Below are 24,913 nucleotides of genomic sequence, written 5' to 3' on the forward strand. Positions count from 1 at the left end.
TGCCTGAGTAAGTGTGGTAGCATCTGCAATAACAAATAGAACGTTCACTAAGCGAGCTAATGTTTTTGCAAGTAGCGTCTTCTCTGTAATAAAAAAAAATTCACAAGTACTCAAGTGTGAGCAAATACAGGGGTAGACGGTAGTGAAAATACAAATAGGATAACAGATTCACAAAACTTTTACCTGAACCGGTTGGGCCAAATACAAGAATATTACTTTTCTCTTTTTTATTTTATTTTAAAAGATGCTGAAGTGGCGTTGGGGGGGGGGGGGGGTAGATGGTGGTGGTGGTGTGGAGTAGGAAAGATAAAGTGGGTGGTGGGTCCCACATAAATTACAAAACATTAATTATATTTCTTTTAACTTTTTAGTTATTAATTTATCAGTAAGGGTATTTTTGTCATTCCATACGCACCACCTAACACCAAAAACTAACCCTCGTCCACGTCAGAGACTATTCGGGAACGAAATTAAAAAACTTGGGGACCATAGGTATAATTTTAGAAAGTTAGAGACTAAAGGTGAAAAATGAGCAAACCAAAGGGACTATCCGAGCATTTTTCTCTTGGGTTTTCTATAAACTGTGTCATAGGTTCTGGTTATGCTATCGATTGTGTTTTAAGTTGTCCATTGTGTGGTTTGTTTTGTTGCGTATTGGGTGTTGTTGATTATTTTTAGTCTGATGTCTGTTATGTCTTTTATTTGGTGTGTGTTTTTGGTCTATTTTCAATTTACAGAACCCAAATACAAGCTACTGCGGTAATTTTCTGCAAGTTTTCTCAAAACCACGGGTAGCTTCTTTCTCCCTGATCTGCTCAACCCTTGCCATCTTTCGCAATCTGAACTCAAATCAATTCAATTTAAACAATCTTCACAAGTTAGGGTTTCATAAAATTATCATAAGTTCAATAATCAAACTCAATGGGTAACAACACTCCTCCAAAACACCCTCTGTTCTGTTTAAAATGGCCATGGGACATCAATCCAAACAAACCCCTTAACTCCTGCACTTCAGGACCCCCTTGGATCTTCAAATCGTTCCAAACCCTTGGCTCTCTGGCTCTAACACTCGTGGGTTCGGTCTCAAACCCCCAGGTTTCATCCGGGGTTGTGAAATCAAAGGGGTTGAGTGCGGAAGAACAAGGGGAGTTGGAACAGAAAGCGTTAGCGTGTGCTTTGGCTAATGGGAAAGATGCTACGGTGATCGAGTTTTACTCTCCCAAGTGTAGTCTTTGTAATTCGATGGTGGAGTTTGTGGGGCATGTGGAGAGTAAGAATGCTGATTGGTTGAATATTGTTATGGTGGATGCTGAGAATGATAAATGGTTACCTGAGGTACTAGTCTTTTGTTACTTGTTTGTTTGAAATTTATATGCACATTAGAATGCACTCCAACTGTTCGATGAAATGTCACTGTTAGATAAATTGGTTCGATGCTTACTTGTAGGGTCGGCTCAACGTTTTCCTTTTAGGCCCGAAGCGGATTCTAAATTTCGGACCCTTTTTAGAAAAATATAAATATATATTTTGCTTGGAACACGTGAAAATATGATCACACATGTTTTGTACACGATTTCTAAAATACACAACTATATTCTAGCCTATTTTTTTATACAGTCGAGACACCCTTGTTTGCAAGTTGTATGCTGGCTGAGTGATTGTTTTAAGTAATTAGTGTGCTAATCAAATAATACTGAAATGTTGCATTCTACCTTGCATTGATATAATGAGAACAGTTTTGTTGTTTTTTTATGTGTATCCTGATTTGTGTTTTACGACTTGGTTTGGTTGCAGCTTCTTCATTATGACATAAATTATGTTCCGTGTTTTGTGTTGTTGGACAAACAAGGAAATGCTCTTGCCAAAACTGGTATTCCGCATAGTCGGCTCCATGTCGTTGCAGGTGTTTCTCATCTACTTAAACTGAAGCACCCATTTCGAAGATAAACTATTACAAGGTTGTTATGACTGATCGGGTTTCAACGTCTCTTGCTCTCTTTCCTGTTGAGAGTTTCTGCCTTTCTCATATGCATTATTTAGTTTAATCAAATGTATGGGCTTAAACTGTTTATATCACTTTGAATCTGCACTATATATAAATAAATTCTATAAATTTATGTTTTAACTCTCCTCAGGTGTTCATCATCATCATTATCCCTTTAGATGCTTTTACAATTGTATTTTAAAGTTTAAACCATCCATCTTTATATCAATTTGCAGATTGTATAAACATGAATAGTGAGATAATAAACAGTGTACATAATTTTACAAAATTGATATTCTTCATAGAAAAAATCGATGAATTCTGCATATTTATGGCTATATAATATTCATTGATTATTAATCAAATTAACCAGCACATGCAGTTTAGCCTACAAAGAATCAGCAATTGTAATCTATCTCATTTTTTATATACATTGCCTATACTTAAAAGTTTGAAGAGTCAGTCAACATTCAGATTTAAGGAGTTGTTGAAGAATTTTTCTTCCTTCATTGAGAGTATCCAAATGAGAAACTTCAGAAGCCCATATGTTTACAAATGGCAGCTTCATCATCATGTCTAGCCTTTGCAACTGTTCCTCTATCTGCTTCAGAGCTTCTGAATCCAACACACTACCAACAACATTCTACAAAAACAAAAATTTAATAAAACCATTTAGTCATTATTTAATAACAGGTAACAAAGGTTTATCATGTCTGTCTCACCCAAGTGTTACTACAGCAAGCTTGAAGTATTAGAGCCTTGAGAAACTGTTCATCAGATTCCTTAAGTGCCCCATCTGAATCAACTGAAACCGCAGCATCTAGACATGAATCAAACACCGATCCATGGTTCTTAATTACTACTCTGCCATTCTGATTTAGAATATCGCTCATTCGAGACATAGAGTAGCCGCAGGCCTCTAATTTCTTGTCTGGTTTATATGAACTTCGTTTAGTACGTTTATGGGGTGACCATTTGTGAGAACCCAATAAAGTCATAGCTGTCTCAGTATCGGCCCAACAACAGCACGAAGACGATCCATCATCTGCGCACATGAGTGGATTAATCATTAATGAAACTTCATTAAACAAATCAAATATTATCAAACTACTGGTTAAACAAAGAAGCATACCCATTATAAAACCCGCAAGTGGAAAGTTCACACAAGAGTTAACTTTCGAGGACTGCAGGAACTCACTAGTCTTCTCCATCACCAAAATATAAACCGACACAACCTGCCAATATAATTACTGTTCAACTAAAGCCGATATGAATAAAAAACGTATGTTTTGAGTTACCTTGCAATGGAGCCGCATCTTTTTACGGTCCGAGAAATGCGTCATTTCAGAAATTAAAACTGCAGGACCAGTTAACAACGAGGTGGTGGTCCCCACAACTGACGTAACAGACGTAATATCGCGCTCATTGCTACATTGGTCGTCGTCAATGATTATGGAGTCGATTTCAATGAAAGATGCAGGTGTCAACTTAAACACACCCCCTCCACTAATACAATATGATAAAGTTTGTAATAAACTCGTCAAATAAATATTCCATATTTATAAAATGATACAAAAAACGGTTAAAACTTAAACGTTCAAAGAAGTGCGTGAATGAAACATACGCTGTTAAAAGAACACGGTGAAAGTTAGCTTTAACGCCCGGTCCAAATCCAGTTGGATAGCTGTGTTCACTTAGGCTGCTGGAAATCTTCACCTGAAATGATCAAAACTATGAGAAAAATATTGCAACAAAATATAAAGAGTAAAATGCTATTCACGTCTATGAGGTTTCGCCACTTTTGTGACTTTCGTCCAAAGGTTTGTTTTTCCGCATCTGGATCCAACTTGCTGACTCCATCTATTTTTAACGTTAAGTCAGGGGTATTTTCTTCTTTTTAAACATATTTTTTGTGATGATTAAAGGGTTTGGGTGGGGAGAAAGTCAACAGAAGTGGATCTTTACTTCTTATAGTGTTTTTATGTTAATAAAAAATGTCTAAAAAGACAGAAATGTCTCTCATTTAACGGAGAAAAGTGGATGGAGTTAACGAGCCGGATGAAAATGACAAGATTTCAAACCTTTTGAATCCAGATGCAGAAAAACAAACCTTTAGACGAAAGTCGCAAAGATAGCCAAACCCTGGGGACGAAAATGGCATTTTACTCAAATATAAAAATGAAACCAAAACATAGGGAAGCAGCATTTACAATGTTACGGTCGACTAAAACATGAATACAGACACTAGACACTCTAGGAACAATACGAGGATGAGCTCGGGTAAAAGGACGAATCTGATCAGACCTATGAACCGCCATTACACGTCCCTGCACCGATAACAAATTCCCGGTTGGCAAATTTACACCAAACGCCCCCGATTGTGTTGGTGCACTCGTCACTTTGATCGAGTTAATTGGCTGGATAATAAGATCTTGTTTTAGTTCTCGGAGTTTGACCTCAAAGAAGCTTAAATGGTCAGGTGAAAGATGTAAATATATATCAACGGATTGAGCAATGGTGGGACCAGCCTCGTCAGCAGAGAACGAGACATTCCAGAGATGTGATTTGGAACCCACAGATACTTTATCAGAGCCCTTTGCGGTGCACACGAGACCGTTGTAATGATGCTTTGTCAAATAATAACCACCGATTCTCAACGACTGCAATAACCGTCATATTGTAAGAAACATTGTAAATAATAAGTTGATGGATATCTAGGGCTAACCTCAAACTTGCTGAAGCTATCAGACTTGAACTCTAGAAGCACCTTCTTTGCAGCTGTTGTGCAATTCAACAAGTTACCTGAGTTGATCGTTGACTTTTCGCAATGCACTCGACAGTCAATGGTACACGGGATTTCACGATGACAGCTTAAATCACACCGGTTTTTATCAACGTATGAATCAATCAAATCTATCTCGTTGTTATGATGGGCTAAATTCCAGGGGAGAATTATGGCCTCAGCGTATACGCTTGAATTGTTTGAAACAACATAATCACCGGGAAACTGACATTATTTTGAATTCGTATTAATTACAGATATTACGAGTAGTTGCTATCGGTTCTACTATAAAATATACCTTTTGTTGTACGGGAAATTTGTGCACTAATAAAAGCAGGTGGAATAATCCGCTTTCTAACTCCGTCAAATTCTCCTCCATATCAACGCTGGGACGTAGGATATGATTTCTTGATTTTGCGTCTTTCATATAGCAATGAATATAAATATTAATATTTATATTTTTTCTCCGTGGAAAATGAAAATGGTTGAAAATATTTCCACATGCAAAAGGATCGTTATTGAGCAATTCCAAATGTTCCAAATTTCGAGGAAACCCTTCCATTACAACATCGAATTCGTTTATCTGATAAAATCAAGCAAATAATAAACGAAAAATAAAACAATTGCACGGAAATATGAAAAAAATACATTATAAGAATGTAATTAATTACCTCATATATGTCCTTAACGCTCCAAACGGATGGAAGATCAGGTATTACAACATCAACGCTGCCAGTTGCATCATTTAACTGTAATTTTCCCGAGTGTTCAGATACCTACACAAACAGAATAAAAACATATAAGAAAATACATTATCTCATATGGTCATATTACACGAGATTGAAAAACTTACTAACCCTTAAATTTCCAAGAAAAACTATGTTCATATCGTCACTTTTCAAAATTTTTCTAAACGGTTGATCATGAGACTTCCCTCCACAAACTATACTACTATATTGACGGTTCATCTCGTATAAACTTTTAATGTACATGTCTTCGCACTTAGAGATAAGATTGGATATGGGCACAACCTGAAAAAACGGCATCATATTATTAATTACTACAGACCCGTTTAAAAACATACACGCAACAAACTTTATAGAAACTTATAATTGCTATAACGTATTAATGTACCAGTTTTGGATAACTGTAATCAATTTCTTTCCCGCAGCCACATAAGTCATGCAAACAATACTCTGACAGAACTCCATGCTGCCAAACGAAACACATTTCTAAAGTCTATACATATTAAATATAAGGGTCAAGTTATTCTACAAATGCTTCTAATTGTAAGAAGTGTAAGAAGGATTTATAGAGTGACAAGTGTCCAATAACCTAAAATTAAACCCACTACATCACCACCCAAAACCTAAACACCCACCCAAAAACCCAACCCCCCCCCCCCCCCCCGGCAAAAAAAAAACCTAAACACCCCCCAACCCCCGGCAAAAAAAACTATGCCTCACAAAAAAAAACCCCCAAAAAACCTAACCCCAACCCCCGGCAAAAAAAAAAACTATACCTCACCAAAAAAAACCTAACCTCCCCACCCACCCCCCAAAAAAAACCTAACCCCCCCCCCCAACCCCCGAAAAACCTAAAAAAAACTAAACACCCACCCCCACCACCACCCAAAAACCTAAACCTCCACCCCCTCGGCAAAAAAAAAAAAAATTGGGGGGTGGGTGGGGGTGGGGGTTTAGGTTTTTGGTGGTGGTGGATGTTTAAGTTTTTTTTTTCTTTTTTTTTTTGTGTAGTGGGTTTTTTTAGGAGCCTTTGTACCCTTTTTACAATTAGGATCCTTTGTATTTGATCCTAATCCTTAAATATAATTAGTGTGTTCCCCTTGACAATATTCAAAATGATTATACCCGAAAGCGAAAGACTGATAAAGGTAAAGATGAACTTGAATATTTCTGAACTAAACCCTCCATCTGCAAAACATCATCGTAAATATATGTTTAAGCTTAGAACAAAGTTTGTTAAACTATTTACAATAACATCATAGCATATGATATACTTACATGTTTTGATCCTAAGATCTCTGTCTCAGATAAAACTCCGGCGAACTTTTTCCTAAAAGATGAAACTACAAGTAACACCCTGTGATAAAAACTTATGAGCACAACATATTAAACGCCAAGAATGGTAGATAGATAGTAATATTGAATTCACATGTTACTACCATAATCTAGCGGAAAATTGAAGTGATTCGATAAACTTCCTAAGAAGGCTTCGTGATTGCAAGACTTGGTAACATCTACAGCCAAAAAAACACATATTTGTAATTATTTGTCACGATAAATATGATTAACCAAAAGGAGTTTAGCAGGACTAAGTTACTAACCCACTCTCAATTGGAGAAAATACATTAACACGAATGCTAGTCTTGTAGCATGATCCAAATATCGTTACTTTTGTCCACGAGAATTTCGGATCCTCGATATGGAAGTTTCTCACGGTTACCTAACAGCATGAACCATCCATACATCAAAAAAATGAAGCCTCGGCTAAGTAAAATAAGAAGCCACATTACAGTTCACATACAATCGCCCCAATTCTTAGACTATGCGGCATCGAGAGTTGGTTATCCGTAAGTAAAAGCAACACTTTCTGATCCAATTCAACGACCATTCCCTGCATGTACATCGCAGTGACGCTTCCAGTGTAGACACTACACATCCCCTTCTCTCTAACAGTATCATTTCTTCCATTACCACCGTTTTTACAAGTAACCGACATTGGAATATGAATAATCGCTTTCTCTGTACTCACATACATCATCAAAGACTTCCCTTCTCCAAGAAAAACCATCTTCTTCTTCATACCCGAAATCAACACAGTCCCTCCAACCAATCTCGACATCACAGAATACCAAACCGACGCCGACCCACAAAAATACAAAATCTTGGATTTCATAAAAACATGATCTTTACCATGTTTTCCTATTAAATCATCCAATGACATTACTCTGTCCCTAGAACTACACAATTCACACTCACAAACAGTAACCTCAGCAAGAAACCCATTAAGGTTTTTCGTACCGGTTTTATTCGCGGTACAAGGTACATTCGTAACCGGACTAACAGATTCCAGTATACCATAAACTAAACAACGAGGAATAATAATACTCTCTTCATATGTCGGCAATACAGAGTTCAAATAAAATGCATTAAATTTAGTTGTACCAATTTCATCAAAACACCACCTGATAATTTCCAAATACCCACCATGGGGTTTAACTGGAATAAAGTTCCAAGCAAGAACTCTGATTGTTTGGCCGATGATTCGAAGATTGAAGTCGAGAATGTCGCAACAAACGGTGGCAGAGTGGTCGGAGAAGTGGAGGCAACTGGAATTGGAGCAAGAGGGAGGGGTGGTTAGGGTTAGGGTTCCGATTAGGGGTGATGGGTGGGTGAAAGGTTTTAGGATTTTGGGGGTTTGTGGATTGGAGGGTGAAGGGGTGGCTGGTGGTGGTGGTTTTGGACGGGGAGTTGGGTGGCCGGTGGGTAGAAAGGTGGCGCCGGTGACGGGACGGGAACGGTGGAGGAGGTCGGAGAGTGAAATGGGGTTTAGTGAAGTTTCTTCTTCTTCCATTGGTGAAGATGGGGGTTTCAGTTTTCCAACTCAAACAAATTTATGACGCAACAACTTTTCAAATTTTCTTCTGTACGACTCATTAATTAATGAGAAAACTAAAAATATTATATTTTTTTAGAGTAAATTACAAGTTTTGTTCTTTATGTTTACATCAAATTGCAGGCGCTGTTCTTTAGCGCAAAAGTTGACAAGTTTTGTAATGTTTCAAAATCTTGCACGTTATGTCCTTTAGCCAAACTCAGTTAGATTTTTTGGTTAAATCTGGTCATGTGCATTGCACATGAGGGCATATTTGTCTTTTCACCATTACATGGACTATTGTGTAAATGTTTAATGTATAGGGACTATTATGTAATATAATGTAAATGATATATATGTTTAAAAAAAAACAGTACATAATCTCCCCGAGCACAAAACACCCTTTATCACTTTCTTCAGCCTCTAAACCCTTAACCACCACCATGAACTACCGCTTCCAAAACCATCTCGGAATCGCCGACCTCCTCAAATTCGAAACCACCACCATGAACTCCGTCACCTATCTCCTCAAATCCGAAACCCTAACCCTACCATTCCAATCTTCATCCAACATCTCCAAAATCGCCGCCTCACCGGACGGCGTCTTCCTCGTCGCCATCGACGACAACGGCCGCTGCCAGTTCATCAACCTCCGCCCTAACGGAGAGTTTATTACTGTTGGTGTTGGTAAGTTAGTCGAGATTTGGAGGTCTCCAGGGTTGAGAACTTTTGCTAATTGTGATAATAAAGTTACTTGTGTTGATTAGAGTCCTGATTCGAGGTATTTGTTAGCCGGTTCGAAGGACTTGACTGTTAGATTGTTTTGTTTGAAGAAAGTTAGGGGTGAGGTTAATAGTAAGTAAGCCTTTTATGTTTTTAGGTCATAGAGATGGGATTTTCGAGTGGAGTGTTTGGGTTGTATCAGATGCCAGATTTTGTTTGTATACACTTGTTGTCGGTATCGAGGGTGAAGATTACAACGGCTAGTTTTAATGAGCTTGGGAATTGGTTCTTGATTGTTCTTGTTATTAAAAGATTGTGATGACTCAGACGGTCGTTCCAACTTTCCGGCAAGGTTCCGGCATCTCAGGCTAGCGGTGATGGTGGCACGTGGAGTTCTTGAATTCCAGAGAAAGAGATTTTTATATGTTTTTTATTTTTAAGTTTTGTATAAAATAGTCCCTGAATAAAGTTATTTACAAAATAGCCCCTTGAATGTGAAATGACAAGAATGCCCTCATGTGCAATGCACATGACCAGATTTAACCAAAAAATCTAACTGGGTTTGGCCTAAAGGACATAACGTGCAAGATTTTGAAACATTAAGTACAAAACTTTTCAGTTTTTGCGCTAAAGGACAGCGTCTGCAATTTGGTGTAAACACAAAGGACAAAACTTGTAATTTACTCTTTTTTTTAAGTCATAAGGTGTGGTGGTAAGATGTCTCTAACTTTATTCTAGAAGTGAAAAATGTACATATTAACGGTTAACAGGAATAGGTTAGTTTGCCATTAAAAATATAACCTATCTTCATAAAAGTGACATCTGAGACACGGCTCTAACGTTGAGACGAGAGGTGAAGACAAACAAATTGCATACTCAAGACTTCTAAAAGTCCTACCTTTCGAGTAACTATCCTACATCATCCTCTCACATATTCAATCCTAGTTTCCTCTATTGATCTTTAAAATTGCTCTGAAAACTGTCCACACAATCAACCCATACATGATTTGTTATGAAGCGTGTTCGTACACACAAGGCCGGCCCTGGGGGTGGGCGGGGAGGACCACCGTCCAGGGCCCGATATTTTGAGGGCCACGTTTTTTTATGAAAAACACCCGATATGTATATGTAAAATATTTTTTTAATAGGGTACACCCATACAAACACCAACATATGCCCACTTACAAAACTATTCTTATGGTTTAGGTTAGTTATTAACCCCTTTGGCATTAAATTTAGACCTTTAGTGAGCCCAATACCCAATTTCGTTAAGGCCTAAGGGCACATTTTTTCGAGCTCGAACAGGGTACATGAATTCTCAGGGACGGCCCTGCGTACACATCTATAATAAAGGTTAAAAAGCTCACACCTTTTTATGCTAACCAATATTGGATGCACTGCTCATAAGGATCTCACGGATTTTTTTTTCGGTTGCCAAAATTGAAACTTCCCTTGATACCACCCATCATGGATTCACTTTACCTGTAATGATATCACGTATTTGCTTTTGGTTTCTCGGGTAGAAACTTTCTAGGAGCGTACTTATCATGGATTGCTTTCACTAAAGCATGTTTAAGAGTAAAGTTCTTCTAACATCCACAATCAATGCGACAAAACGCGTTGGTGATATTTATGGCGCACGTCCTTTATGGCCATGTATCACTCATGTGTACATAACGTAACATGTTACATGAATTTTTTGAATTTTAATCAGGTAGCTTTAACAGTTTATGATTTTATTAGCTTAATCTTAGGCCTGTAAACGAATTGACCATTCATGAACTGATCGTGAACTTGTTCGGCGGGAAGTCCGTTTATGTTCGTTCATTTAATTAAACGAACGAAAATGAACACACATTTTGTTCGTTCATTTATGTTCGTGAATGTTCGTTTATGTTTGTTAATTTAAATATATAAATAGGTAAATTTATATATATATATATAGAGTGGGGATCCTACGGAAAGTGTGTTTTTCCTAAAAAGTGTAAAAAGTCATAAAACACAATAATTTCAGGCATAAAACACACCTAAAACTCACAAATAATAGAATGAATATTACTAAAACACCATATTCAAACTCTAATAGTCCATAAAAACTTCAAACACACCATCGTAGAACTATGAATATAAAACACACAATGCTAAACAACATAAAACACAATAATATTTGTCATTCCACAATCAGAGCCTTAACATCTAAAACACAACACAAAACCCACATACATGATATTTTAGTAATCTTCATCATATTATTTGTGGGGTTTTGGTGTGTTTTATGGTTGACATTACGGTGTTTTATGACTTTTTACACTTTTTAGGAAATTTGGGCTTTCTGACCAACTCCTATCATATATATATATATATACATATATATATATATATATATATTAAACATAAAAGAAACTTTCTATCTACTTATACAAATATAATAACTAATTAGTAATCGGACTTTCTAGTAAAATAAAAAATGGGTTTTCCAATGGAATTTATCATAATTAATCATTAATTTATCTAAAAGTTTACTTTATATTCGTGTATGGTTAGTAAATTATGATCATTTGTGTTCATTTATTTTCTTTAGTTAAGTTCATTTGTGTTGTTTATTGTTTGTTAAAGTACGTTCGTTTAAGTTTGTTGTTTATGTTCATTTACGGTCCTTTACGTTTGTGAACTATTCGTTTAAGTTTTAAACAAGCATAAACGAACAAGAACATACCTATTTTCTTAATAAACAAACACGAGTGTTTGATTATATGTCCGTATTCATGTTCGGTTAAAGTTAAATGAACGAACTCAAACATGCTTTTCGTTCAGTTCATTTACAGGCCTACTTAACCTTATGAATTTTTGTAGATTTACAAGTTTATCAGCCTTTTTAATAAAGTAATTTTGCATGTCTCAAAAAGAATCTTTTCTCAACACTAGGTGGAGTAATCATAAGAAATTGTAAAGATACAGAGTATAGTATTTTGATAGTAAGACCATGCGTAGTGAACCCCTAAACCGACCACCTCACCTGAAAAGTGAATCCCTTCAAAACACCAAATCCGAACTCCCTACCACTACTACCAGACACCTACGACTACCACCAGCCACGTAAAATCGTCATCTTCCACCACCACTTGCAAAATTGTAACCACCCGCCATCACCATCGCCCACCCCTAGACGCTCGTATTCCCCAGTGTCGCTGGTCTCTAGCTTGAACCCTACATAGATTTGAGGGTTCCTTACACAGATCTGGGTGTTTATAACCAAGGATGGAAGGATTCACCTGCAACTCCGGCCGGCGAGATGTGGGTTTCAAACTCTAATCTACTGCTCCTTTGGCAGTGTGGAATGGTGGTTGGTGTTCACTTTGGGGTTTCCTTCGAGATTGGTTTCAATTTGGGGTTGGGTGTTTTCAGGTTGCCTACAAGTTTTAGTGACTAGCTGGTGGCGGTGGTCAGGAGGCAGGTGGTGGTGTCTGGTAGGGAATATGTAGATAGAGTTGTAGATAAACTTTTTTTTTGTCACCTTCAAAACTGAGTCTTACAAATTTTATACATCTTTGCCGCAACGAGTGTGTTTCACCCACTAAACACGCGATTGCGTTTAGTCTTTTTTTCCTCTCGACATTCGGATATAAGTCTTATGGAAAACCATGGTTGCAAAAGTCGCTAGGCGCTTCCTAGTCGGATTCGGGAGTACTCAGGATGTACTCGGCTTAGGCGGAGATTACTCGAGGTGTAATTGGCCTGGGAGAAGAGTACTCGTGCCTCGGCAGCCTACCTTGTAGCGAGTACTCGGGGAGTACTTGGAGCCTAGGCGGGACTTTTACAACCATGTGGAAAACATAGTAGTGTTCAAAATTGTGGTATGGTGAAGAACTGATGAACCGATACAGACAGAAGAATAGCAATACCAGTACCGATGTTATCGGAACTGATATTAGTATTGTTAAACGATAAACATGTATAGAACATAGAGGATCAAAAGTGGCTAGGGTTTATTCAATAGAAAGCATTGTATACAAATGAAAATAAAATAAACATTATATAGCCGGGCTACGGGCTTACTAACTAATGGGCCAAAGCCCAAAATAAACTAATAAACTAAACTTTCTTTATTACGCTAACATCCCCCCTCAAACTCACAATGCAACAGTAATGAGCATTGAGAGTTTGTCACATAAGAACCGGAACCGAGATGCCGACTGAGCCTTTGTAAAAATATCCGCAATCTGCAAGGATGATGGAACAAAAGGAAGCGAAATTGTTCCAAGCTGAAGATGTTGACGAGTAAAATGACAATCTATCTCAATTTGTTTTGTTCGCTCATGAAAAACAGAGTTCTTAGCAATCTGCATAGCACTTTGGTTATCACAATGTAAGGGGGTAGGCTGAGAGATTATAACACCCATATCTGCAAGAAGCCATCGTAACCAAACAATCTCACATGTAGTCACAGCCATGGCACGATACTCAGCCTCAGTAGAAGATCTTGAAACAACATCTTGTTTCTTACTTTTCCATGAGATTAATGAATCTCCCAAGAAAACACAAAAACTAGTGGTGGATTTAGGATCATTACGGTCACTATCCCAATCAGCATCACTGTAGGCACGCAACTCCAGAGAAGATGTTGAAGGAAACAAAAGACTCTGAAACTGAGTGCCTCGAAGATATCTCAGAATACGAAGAACAGCTCCCCAATGAACAGAAGTAGGAGCAGTAACAAACTGGCTAACGACATGAACAGCATGAGCAATATCTGGACGAGTAATTGTAAGATAAACCAAGCTGCCTACAACAGTACGACACAAACTTGGATCAGCCAACAGAACACCATCAGTGGGAGAATACCGTGCATTAGTTTCAAGAGGAGTGTCAACAATTCTGTTATCAGAAAGCCTTGCCCTCTGAAACAGGTCAGAAATATATTTTGTCTGAGAAAGGAGGTATCCTTTCTGAGATTGTGCCACCTCAATACCCAAAAAACACCGTAACATACCCAGATCCTTCATAGCAAAGCGGTGAGCTAAATCACGCTTTAGGGACTCAATACCTTCATAATCATCTCCTGTAATAATCATATCATCCACATATACAGACAGAAGAATGTGCCCTGCACTCGTACATCTAATAAATAACGCTGAATCGTGATTACTTGGAACAAAACCAAGAGAAGTAATCACTGTAGAGAATTTTTCAAACCAGGCACGAGGGGCCTGTTTAAGGCCATATAAAGCTTTACGAAGCCGAAAAACTTCACCAGGCTTATGAGCAATGCCTGGGGGAGGAATCATGAAAATCTCCTCATGGAGATCACCATTCAGAAATGCATTCTTGACATCCATTTGACAAATCTTCCATTGATAAACTGATGCAACAGCTATTAGAGTACGAACTCTAGTCATTTTTGCCACTGGGGCAAATGTCTCCTCATAATCCATACCATACTTCTGTGAGTATCCTTTTGCTACAAGTCTGGCCTTATATCGCTCAATAGACCCATCAGACTTTGTTTTAATCTTATATACCCAACGACAACCAATTGCATGTTTACCAGGTGGTAGTGGAACCAAATCCCATGTGTGTGTCTGATGAAGAGCAGTGAGCTCTTCAGCCATAGCATTCTGCCAAAGAGGATTAGAGACAACCTCTCTATATGATTCAGGTTCAGACAAATGATGTATATTTGCGATGAAGGAGGCAAACGAAGGCGAGTAAGTAGAGTAGGCAAAATCTGGTAATTTGGTGGACTTACATTCACGAGAAGACCTCCTCAGAGGTGCAACCGTCTCAGTAGGTGAAGGAGTTGTCTCGGGCATAGCCGAACCTGAAGTTGTGTCTGGTGATGTATGGGTATCTTGAACTGACCCACCAGATGCTACCGGCCCATCAGATTCTACTGGCCCATCAGAGTCAGCAGATGTAGCGAGAACATTGGACGATGTGGATGCATCAATGTCATAATTGAAGGGGTCAATGTTTAGTAGATCTGACTTTGTTACATTATGGGATACAGATGGAATCAAATAGAAAGGAATATGCTTGAGGAAGATAACATCCTTGACACATACAACTTCTTACTAACAGGATCAAAACAACGATATCCTTTCTGTGCAGTGCCATAACCTTTCGGACCACTAGCATAACCCAAAAACACACATAATGATGACTTATTTGACAATTTGTCTCGTTCAACATGAGGACGGAGAACAAAGCATGTACATCCAAAAACCCTTAATTCATCGTAATCTGGGAGTACGCCATACAGTTTCTCAAAAGGAGACATCCCAGAGTTATGAGAAGTAGGGATCCGATTAATTACATGTTGGGCAGTTAGGAGTGCTTCTCCCCAAAAAATACTCGGGACATCGGCGGATAAAAGAAACGAGCGAGCAGTTTCCATAAGATGACGATGTTTCCTTTCAGCTACACCATTCTGTTGGGGTGTGTAGGTACCAGATACCTGGTGTATTGTACCATCTGATGCAAGTAACTGGGCAAAGTCATTGGAGGTATATTCACCCCCTTGGTCACAACGAAAGCACTTTATCACAGCCGAAAATTGGGTCTTAACATAAGCTCTAAAGTCTTTGTAAATACCAAAGAACTCAGATATACGTTTCATAAGATACACCCAGGTATAATGAGTATAGTCATCTATAAAAGAAACATAATAAATCGACCCACCCTTAGTGGATACAGGTGACGGACCCCACACATCAGAATGCACAATATCAAAAGGGGCCAAAGAACGAGAGGTACTTTTTGCAAAAGGCAGGGCATAAAACTTTGCAAGTTTGCAACCACTACAATCAGAAATATCACAAGTGTTCAACTTACCCAAAGCACCTGTAGAAACCAAAAACCTTAAACGAGACGTGGACACATGTCCCAATCGAGAATGCCACCGATAAAAGTCAGGAAATGAATGACTCAAGCGAAAGGATGACAAATCAACACTAGAAGCGGCAACATCAATTTCTTTGAGATCACCCAAGACATAAAGTCCACCTACCCTACGGCCGGTCCTAATCACCCTCATAGAACGTGAATCCAATACATAACAAACAGAATCAGAAAAGCACACCAAATGACCAGATTTGCACAACTGACTAACCAAAACAAGGTTTAAAGCAAGATTTGGAATAAAATAGACATTAGTGAGAGAAATATGAGGAGTAACAACTGATCCAACACCTTCTATTGGCATAGATGTAGCACTAGCAGACATAACAGACGTAGCCGAACCAGAGATCAAAGATACAAAAGATGACAAGTAGGGTGACATATGATGAGATGCACCGGAATCCAAAATCCATATGGATGAAGGAATACCTGTAGTATTAGACGAAGACATAGCTAAATTTAGAAACAACCTGAATTGGTCCAAAACCCGAGAATCTGAAGCAGACATTGGAACTGAACCAAAAACACGTGTAGATGAAAGAGATTCAGCCTTTTTCACCATATTATCCATACCAAGCAAAAGCAAAATAATCCAATATCAAATACAAACCCAATAGCGGAAGCACCAAATACGAATAAGTACCAAACAGTTCGATCTCTAAACGACAGCAAATACGAACCCAACAACAGAAGCAAATACGAAGAATTAATACCCAAACAATTAATTACTAACGAAATAGAAGAAACTAATACCCAAAAAAAATTATCTTCCAAAACTAAATGCATTACCATCCTTAATTTCTTTTACCATGATGATGTCAGGGATCATAAGGCTACACGGTATGGGGGTCGTCCCTCTACCGTCTTGGATCGGCGACGGCAGCTACACCGCGCCGCCCCCCCACGTCCCGTCCTCAACGTCTGTATTCGGACGATCTCGACGCACACAAAATGACAAAACAAGTGGGACCATATGGCATATGACCGTTTAAAAAAATAATTTCAGAATTATATTAATTAAATAATAACGGCTATATTTCAAAAAATCCCCCGATTCACTTCCATTTTTATAAATACTCATCTCTTTAACCATTTTTTTCACAACTTTTTACCCACTACCACCCCATCTCTCTCACATTTTATAACCACTCTTCCCTTTTTATAAAAACTCATCATTTTATACCATTTTTTACTCGCTACCACCTCATCTCTCGCTCAAAAATTATCATGGCTTCACCTTCTTCCATTTCTTCAGTTTCTTCCATCTCTTCATCATCTTCATCTACGGGGTATTCATCATCTTCGGAAGAGGATGCTATTATGCATAACATGATAATGGACGCGACTCAGGTCTTCATGGCGGGTGATGAAGCGTCGACCGAACGACAAACTAGACGAGCAAAATATAACCGAGACCAAGAAGGTATTTTACTTTTTTTTTCCTTATGTTTTATATAGATTTGAAAATGTATTTTATAATTAATTTCACTTATGTTTCGTTTTAAATTTATAGCCGGCCACGTTAAACTAGTAGCCGATTATTTTGCCGACGAACCCGTGTACCCAGCCGATATTTTTCGACGTCGTTTCCGCATGAGTCGTCCACTGTTTTTATGTATTGCAGGCGACATGACCCAGTCTGATCCGTTTTTTACATTGCGAAACGACGCTAGGGGGCAAAGGGGTTTCAGTAATTTACAAAAATGTACGTCGGCCATTCGCCAACTTGCATACGGTTACGCACCCGATGCATTAGACGAGTATATAAGGATGTCTGAAAGAACCGCACGTCTATGTTTGCACAAGTTTTGCGAATGGGTTGTTAGCAAGCGATACCTGCGGAAACCAAACGCAAACGACGTTCATAAATTATATCAAGCACACAAACGACGTTTATGTTTATGTTTTTTTTAAGTTTATTTTTTTTAAGTTTATGTAATATTTTTAAATATTAATGAAAATATTTTGTTAGTTTATTTGTTAAATGTTAAAAAAAAGTAGAAGATTAAAAAAAACATAAAAAAATGTGGGGAGGACTATGACTAGGAATGTTAAAAAAAAGTAGAAGATTAAAAAAAGAAACATAAAAAAGATGGGGAGGACTATGACTAGGATCATCCTCCCATACCCTCTACTTTTGGGGGATGGAGCATCCTTGGGGAGACTATGACGTGGCGCCTACGTGACGAATCAGCCTCCCTTAAAGGTCCATCACCATACCTTGTAGCCTAATATTCATCCACCAAAGGTATCCAACGGATCAACTGTTCCTTGTAAAAACTTTCTTGAATGGCACAAAATAATCTTCACCTTTTTTTTGTTGTGGGAATCGAAATTCTATCACTTCGAACAATCCTCGGAAACTAACCAACCAACAACTTAATAATTATTTTTTTTTTCTTCGCTGGTTGTTACGGCCGACTAACCGTGCCGACCCAACTAAAAAAATACAGTCGCAAGCCTCCAATCTCGAGCGGGTAACACGTAACCAACCACTACCATGAATCGTCTCAATGCAAACCAACCGTGTGATCTACGAGCCTTGGCTCTGATACCATGTTAAACGATAAACATGTATAGAACATAGAGGATCAAAAGTGGCTAGGGTTTATTCAATAGAAAGCATTGTATACAAATGAAAAGAAAATAAACATTATATAGCCGGGCTACGGGCTTACTAACTAACGGGCCAAAGCTCAAAATAAACTAATAAACTAAACTTTCTTTATTACGCTAACATGTATTAGTTTTGGTTTACGATTGATGTAAAACACAACTTTATATTTGAGTTACATCACAAAACTTGTGTAATAAAACCATTGTGGATAAAAAAAATTATAGTCGTCGAAACCGAGATCTACAAATTTTAACATCCACGCCACAACGCGTAGAAACCCACTAGTTAAATACAAGAGGAACAATGATATTCTTGCCAAAAAAAAAAAAAAAAAAAAAAAAAAAACACTTTTCATATAGAATTACTACAATACCATTTTGGTTTACACGAATTCATAACTTGTAAATCATAATTAACCAAGTTTATAAGCAAAATAAATGAGTAATTTTGGTGTAAACAATTCCTATTTGGTACATTATTTGATTGAATCAAATGAAATGTCAAGGATCACAATATATACACTAAAAGTGCTCTTCAAATATAAGCACATACAACATTCTCCTTGTTCAAGATACACCTACATCATTTATGAATCTCTAAGCACAACCCCATTCAATATCTACTTAATCCTTACTAACCCTAAATCCTACTTAGTTAATGAATACCAAATTCGACACCGGTTAATTTACAATCGATCGTTTTCCCTGCCCGGAGTTGTTGGAAGAGAATATGTTCTTCTACCCTCACCTGTAAAAGGAACACAAGTTGGTACACCAAGATGTTGTGTGCTAAAGTTGAACTCACTTGGAACAACTTCACGGGATGACGCGGGAGAATGGTGGGCGGCAGCTGATGAATGGTCCCGTTTAGTCTCTGAATTCGTGTGTTTATGTGTCCCACTGCACAAAATTTATAAACATCAATCCCAGTTGTATTGAGTAAAAGGTTAAATATTGAACTCTTTTTTACTTACAAGTGAAACAGCAGCCTTCCATGTTTAGCCCATTTGCATGGTGAGTGTTGCATCACAACTCGTGGGATATAAGGTATTCCCTGGAATACAAAAGTATATGAATTTTGGAATAACAAGAATAATAAATAAAATGAATATATACATAAAGCCATTTGAAACTTACATTTAGTTTCAGACCAGAAAATTCTTGCTTACAAAATGAAAGATGCTGATCAAACGAAGGACGCACAAAGGGATGCTCGAGTAAGAAAGCAGCCGACGGTCGTTTTTCTGGATTTCTTTGCAAACAACGATATAGAAAATCCTTCCCTTCTGATGATAGTGTTTCAGGTATAGTTGGGGATCTTTTCAATACATTGAACATTGCTTGCACCTAAAGACGCATTGTGATGGAACAAATTAAGTAACATAACATTCACTTGCATTATCTTAAAATTTAAATGGAAAATTACTAAATTACCCCATCGAACTCGCTCCATGGAGGTTTCCCGGTCACCATCTCAATCACTGTACACCCCAAGCTCCATATATCCATGGTATATGTATGTTCCGGATTCGCATCTTTTCGCAATACCGCTTGGAAAACCTACAACAAAAGATTTTAATTTATAAACATGAAGCTTAAAATTTGTAAGTTGCAAGATATATATACCTCTGGAGCCATCCAATGTGGACTACCCTTTAAAGAAAGATCAGTCATATATGGAGAAAGCTGCAAAAAACAAGTTTTTCAATATGCAAAAATAAAAATAAACTTTATACTAGTGGTGACTAGATGCTATAAATATATATTTACTATTTGTCAGCTCACATGTTTTGCCAACCCAAAGTCTGCAAGCTTCACAACACCAGATGGATCAACAAGCAAATTTGCTCCTTTGATATCTCTATATATGTAACACGGGCATAAATCATTAAAATCTCAAGAGTTAAGTGCCATTTACGTCCCTGTAGTTTGTCCACTTATGCCATTTCAGGCCAAATTTTAAAATTGTACCATTTTCCTCCTTGACATTCTCGAAACATGCCATGTTAGTCTAAAAAACTAACCCCAGTTAAAAAACTCAGTTAGCTCAGGGGTAAAATGGTCATTTTACATAGTGGTTTGGAGGTTGGTGCATGGTGGAGGCAGTGGCAAACCCAGGAATTTTTTCATGGGGGTGCGGAACATTTTTAAAAATTTTAGGCCCCTAGGTATATAAGTAAAAAAATCGGTTCGTATCGGGTCGGGTCATGTAAAACAAACGAACATCAAACTAAATTTATATAATCATCAAAAACATGTCAAACCTTGTTACAAACATAATTAAAACGTCGACGCCCTACGGGTTTTCATTTTTTGAAATCTATCCAAAACATCATCTAAAACTAATTTCTTAAGCAATTCTTTCTCTATATAACATAAGTTCATCGCTCCATAACATAATGTTTCAATTTTAATTTTAATTTTCAACTATTCAAGCCCTAGAAATCATAACGTAAGTTGTAATCACCCTAATTAAAAATATATAAATAACATAATCACCCTAAAAATATATAAACAACATAATCACCCTAAAAATCATCTAAACAACCATAAACAACGTCAAAACACACAAAATTTCAAACCTATTTAACAACTTTATTACCCTTTTTTCTCCTATAATATCAACCAAAATCATCAAAATAACAAAGAAACTTACCCGTGTTCGGATTCCGGTTAGATTTGGTGTAAAACGACAGTGGTATGGTGGCTGATTACGGTGGTCGCCGGCTGCTGGACTGTTGTCGCTGGGTGATGTTGTTCGTTGGCAGTGCAGGGACGCAAGAGAGAGAGAGAGAGAGAGAGAGAGAGAGAGAGAGAGAGAGAGGGAGAGAATTTCTAAAGGTTTTGGGCTTTAATTATTTTATTATAGTTTGAAATATTGTTGGGTTTGGTTAATGGCTAAGACTTAGTGGGCTAGCTATTTAGGAATTATAAGTGGGTAAAGGTATGGGTATTTGGGTTTAGTTAGTTAGGTATTAAAAGTTATATAATTTAGGTAATATTTTGTTTTAAAAATAAGAGTTTACTAAGGGGTGCGGACGAAAAATTCCAAGGGGTGCGGACGGGATTTTCGATGGAATTTAGCACTAATTTTTTCCCCCGGGGGTGCGCCCGCCCACCTTGGGGTGGGCTTGGGTCCGCCCCTGGGTGGAGGGTATGTAAAACCTCTGAATCACTATGTAAAATGATCATTTTACCCCTGAACTAATGGAGTTTTTTAACTGGGATTAGTTTTTTGGACTGACTTGGCTCGTTTCGAGAATGTCAAGGAGGAAAATGATACAATTTTGAAATTTGGTCTGAAATGACAAAACTGGACAAACCACGGGGACGTAAATGGCACTTAACTCAAATTTCAACTGTAATTCAGTTTTAGCTTATCTGCTTTCGCAATGAATAAAGATACCTATGAACTGTCTTCTTGCTGTGCAAGTAAACCAGTCCTGAGAGAATGTGGCGTGTAAAGTTTCTAACGACAGATTCAGTCATAGCTCCACAGTGTTCTCGAACATATTTATTTATGGACCCTGGGTGAACGTACTCCAAATATATGCAAAATTGGTCCTCAACCTGCATAGAAGACACACTTCTGTCAGTAATTATCTTAAAATCATATTGGAAAAAATAAACGACATAAAAGAAGCAAGAAGAAACTTACAACTTCTGAACCCAAATATTGTACAATGTTTTGATGCTCTAAATTCCGAAGAACTCTTATTTCCTAAAAAAAAATAATTTAATATCTTTTCATACTATTTTCAATATGCCTTATAAACAATTATAAACACTTAAAGGTTCAGAAGAATAACCTGCTCCAACTGCCTTATACATTCAGATGAATTCGGGTCATCAGGAATGATATCAACAACCTTCATTGCACACAAACTCCCGGTTTCACTATAAGAAATCATATAAAAAGTTAAAACTTATTGTAACAAAATAAATTCAAAACTTTGACATTAGTATACGATATGATATACCGATTAGTTGCTTCGTATACGCTACCATAAGTACCACGCCCCAGCAGTTTCCCTTTCTGCCATTGACCTTTTATCGACTGCCCATCCGATTTGTCCAAATTTGAACGCGTTGTCCCGGGTCTTGAAGGTGGTGGTAATGGAAGGGGATGAACGTTATTGATGCTGCTATCGGCCCTGCTGTTCGTATACGGGCTTTGTAACGGCGGACTGTGCAGTTGAGTACGTCGTGTTGATGAATCGGAAGGTGATGACAAATGAAAGTCTTTAATGCCTGCAATTGCTGAATCAAATATTTGGACTGTGCTGAACCGTTTGGGGCTAAGTGTAGGGCTAGTGAAAGTGGTAGATGGGGCGCTTCTAGCAGGAACATCCAACGTGATATCATCACGAACTTTCTCACCATTCGCATCTTCAGGATAACCTTTACGGCGACGGTAAGTTGAAGTTTTTGATGATGTTGGGACACCACGACTCTTGGAATTCATCCCGGTTCGATCAGATCTACAACTGCATGGATGCATACATATTCAGGTGTGAGCAAATAACCGAATCAACTGAACTGAAACCAAAATAACCTAATTGACCAAACTGTAACTAAACTAACCGAACTGAAATCAAAATAACCAACCAAACCCAAATTAACAGCTTAACTGAACTGACCAAACTGAGACCAAAGATAATTGAATTAACCGAACTCAAACCAAAAAGACCCAATTGACCGAACCGAAACCAAAATAACCAAACCAAAACCAAATCAGCAGCTTAAGCCTTAATAAAACTGAAACCAAAAATGACGGGACTGACCAAACCGAAACCTAAAATAATCGAATTTACCGAACTGAAACTAAAATGACCAAACTAAAACCATCATCATCATACTCGGTAAATCCCACCAATAGCAAAGCTAACATAGGGTCTGAGGAGGGCAACATGTACACAGCCTTACCTCTATCCCACAGTAATAGAGAGGCCGCTTCCAGTGAGACCCCGGCTCGATAGTAGTTTTGCATCAAGCCTTGGACATTGGACATACGGCACATAACACTCAGCAATTAAGACAAAGGCCGATTAGTGCATTTACTCCCTTGTCTTTTGGCGATCAACGCCATCACATGATGCATGATTAATCATCCCCTCTTTTAATGTTATTTTCACGAAATTAGTAAAATAACGTTAAAATTAGTGCACTTTGACTTTTGCCCCCCACACATATATACATCATATGCGCATATGTGCATAGGCGTAGAACGAACTAAAACCAAAATGACCTAATTGACTAATACAAAATAACCAAATTAACCGAAAGAAACCAAATTAGAAGCTTAAGCCTTAACCGAACTGAAACCAAAATAACCTAACTGACGAAACTGAAACTAAGATAACCGAATTAACCAAATTAACAGCTTAACCAAACTGAAACCATTAATAACCTAATTGGCCAATCGAAACAAGAAAAATAACCGAACTGAAACCAAAATAACCTAATTAACCAAACCAAAATAACCGAACCGAAACCAAATTAACCGCTTAACCGAAGCAAACCGAACCAACCATGTACTCGTTATTATTAATAATTAGAGATACTTACCGTCCATTTCCTCCGTTATATCCTTCAGCCGGAAACCGCAACTCATCATTAGGCAGCGGCAACGGCTGCGGCACGGCGGACGACGACCAGTGCTGCGGCAACCGATGCGGCGAATTCGGCAACGATTTGGACACGTCACCGTCATCATCCTCCGGCGCACGATAGTACTCCACCGACACACGACGCAACTTACGCTGTCTGGTGAGCCTCTTCTTCGGCTGCGGCGAATAAAACCCTACGTTGATCGGATTACCACACGGCGACGATGATGACGAACACGGTGACGACTTTGATGAATTGTTAGAGCTAGAAGTAAAAGAAGGCATCAGATTAGCAGGTGAAGAGATATGAAACCTTCGTTTACTGAAGAATTTGCTCATGATTGAGCAAATTTGTGGTGGTTTAACGAGAACGATGGTGAGCGAAAGTTAGGGTTTTGAGGATGAAGAGTCGTTGCATTTACTAACAGCATTTGAATCGGCAATTGAGACGCGTGTTGCTTTCATGCTGCTGTCTGTCATGAAGTAAGAAACACGATCATATAACTTTATTATTATCATCATCATTTATCGTTTTCATTCTTCTGGTGTGTGTAAGAGGCAAGAATTAAAAGTCTAAAGTCAATGCTCATGTGCATACTCAGTCGTCGATATACGTATAGTTTTTGTATGTATGTATACACGGTAAGAGGGAATGGAAGAAGATATCTTCTATTGAATTTTCAA

General features: G+C 38.0%; 3 protein-coding genes across 3 annotated transcripts; 1 reads left to right on the plus strand and 2 right to left on the minus strand.

Moving 5' to 3' along the window:
* The first annotated feature begins 611 nt into the window (after positions 1–611).
* On the plus strand, positions 612–2,128 carry LOC110879473 (thiol:disulfide interchange protein TxlA homolog). The gene is made up of 2 exons (XM_022127936.2): positions 612–1,335; positions 1,795–2,128. The coding sequence occupies exons 1-2, from the start codon at positions 922–924 to the stop codon at positions 1,945–1,947; spliced, it is 567 nt and encodes a 188-aa protein (XP_021983628.1). The 5' UTR covers positions 612–921; the 3' UTR covers positions 1,948–2,128.
* A 184-nt stretch (positions 2,129–2,312) lies between these two features.
* LOC110879472 (CST complex subunit CTC1) lies at positions 2,313–8,367 on the minus strand. The gene is made up of 16 exons (XM_022127934.2): positions 7,314–8,367; positions 7,114–7,232; positions 6,952–7,026; positions 6,791–6,869; positions 6,638–6,700; positions 5,901–5,978; positions 5,624–5,797; positions 5,438–5,542; positions 5,065–5,349; positions 4,710–4,991; positions 4,195–4,644; positions 3,609–3,700; positions 3,283–3,490; positions 3,117–3,219; positions 2,707–3,029; positions 2,313–2,627 (listed from the first exon to the last, which is right to left on the minus strand). Exons 1-16 carry the CDS (start codon positions 8,361–8,363, stop codon positions 2,448–2,450), a joined length of 3,666 nt encoding a protein of 1,221 aa, XP_021983626.1. The 5' UTR covers positions 8,364–8,367; the 3' UTR covers positions 2,313–2,447.
* A 10,737-nt stretch (positions 8,368–19,104) lies between these two features.
* Positions 19,105–24,888, minus strand: LOC110879474 (mitogen-activated protein kinase kinase kinase 5). The gene is made up of 11 exons (XM_022127937.2): positions 24,189–24,888; positions 22,601–23,107; positions 22,430–22,517; positions 22,279–22,341; positions 22,027–22,190; positions 20,406–20,481; positions 20,247–20,306; positions 20,055–20,180; positions 19,758–19,967; positions 19,595–19,674; positions 19,105–19,520 (listed from the first exon to the last, which is right to left on the minus strand). Exons 1-11 carry the CDS (start codon positions 24,566–24,568, stop codon positions 19,307–19,309), a joined length of 1,968 nt encoding a protein of 655 aa, XP_021983629.1. The 5' UTR covers positions 24,569–24,888; the 3' UTR covers positions 19,105–19,306.
* Between the last annotated feature and the right edge of the window lie 25 nt (positions 24,889–24,913).

This window comes from Helianthus annuus, chromosome 9 (genome assembly GCF_002127325.2).
Source record: "Helianthus annuus cultivar XRQ/B chromosome 9, HanXRQr2.0-SUNRISE, whole genome shotgun sequence".
Taxonomy (NCBI): Eukaryota; Viridiplantae; Streptophyta; class Magnoliopsida; order Asterales; family Asteraceae; genus Helianthus; species Helianthus annuus.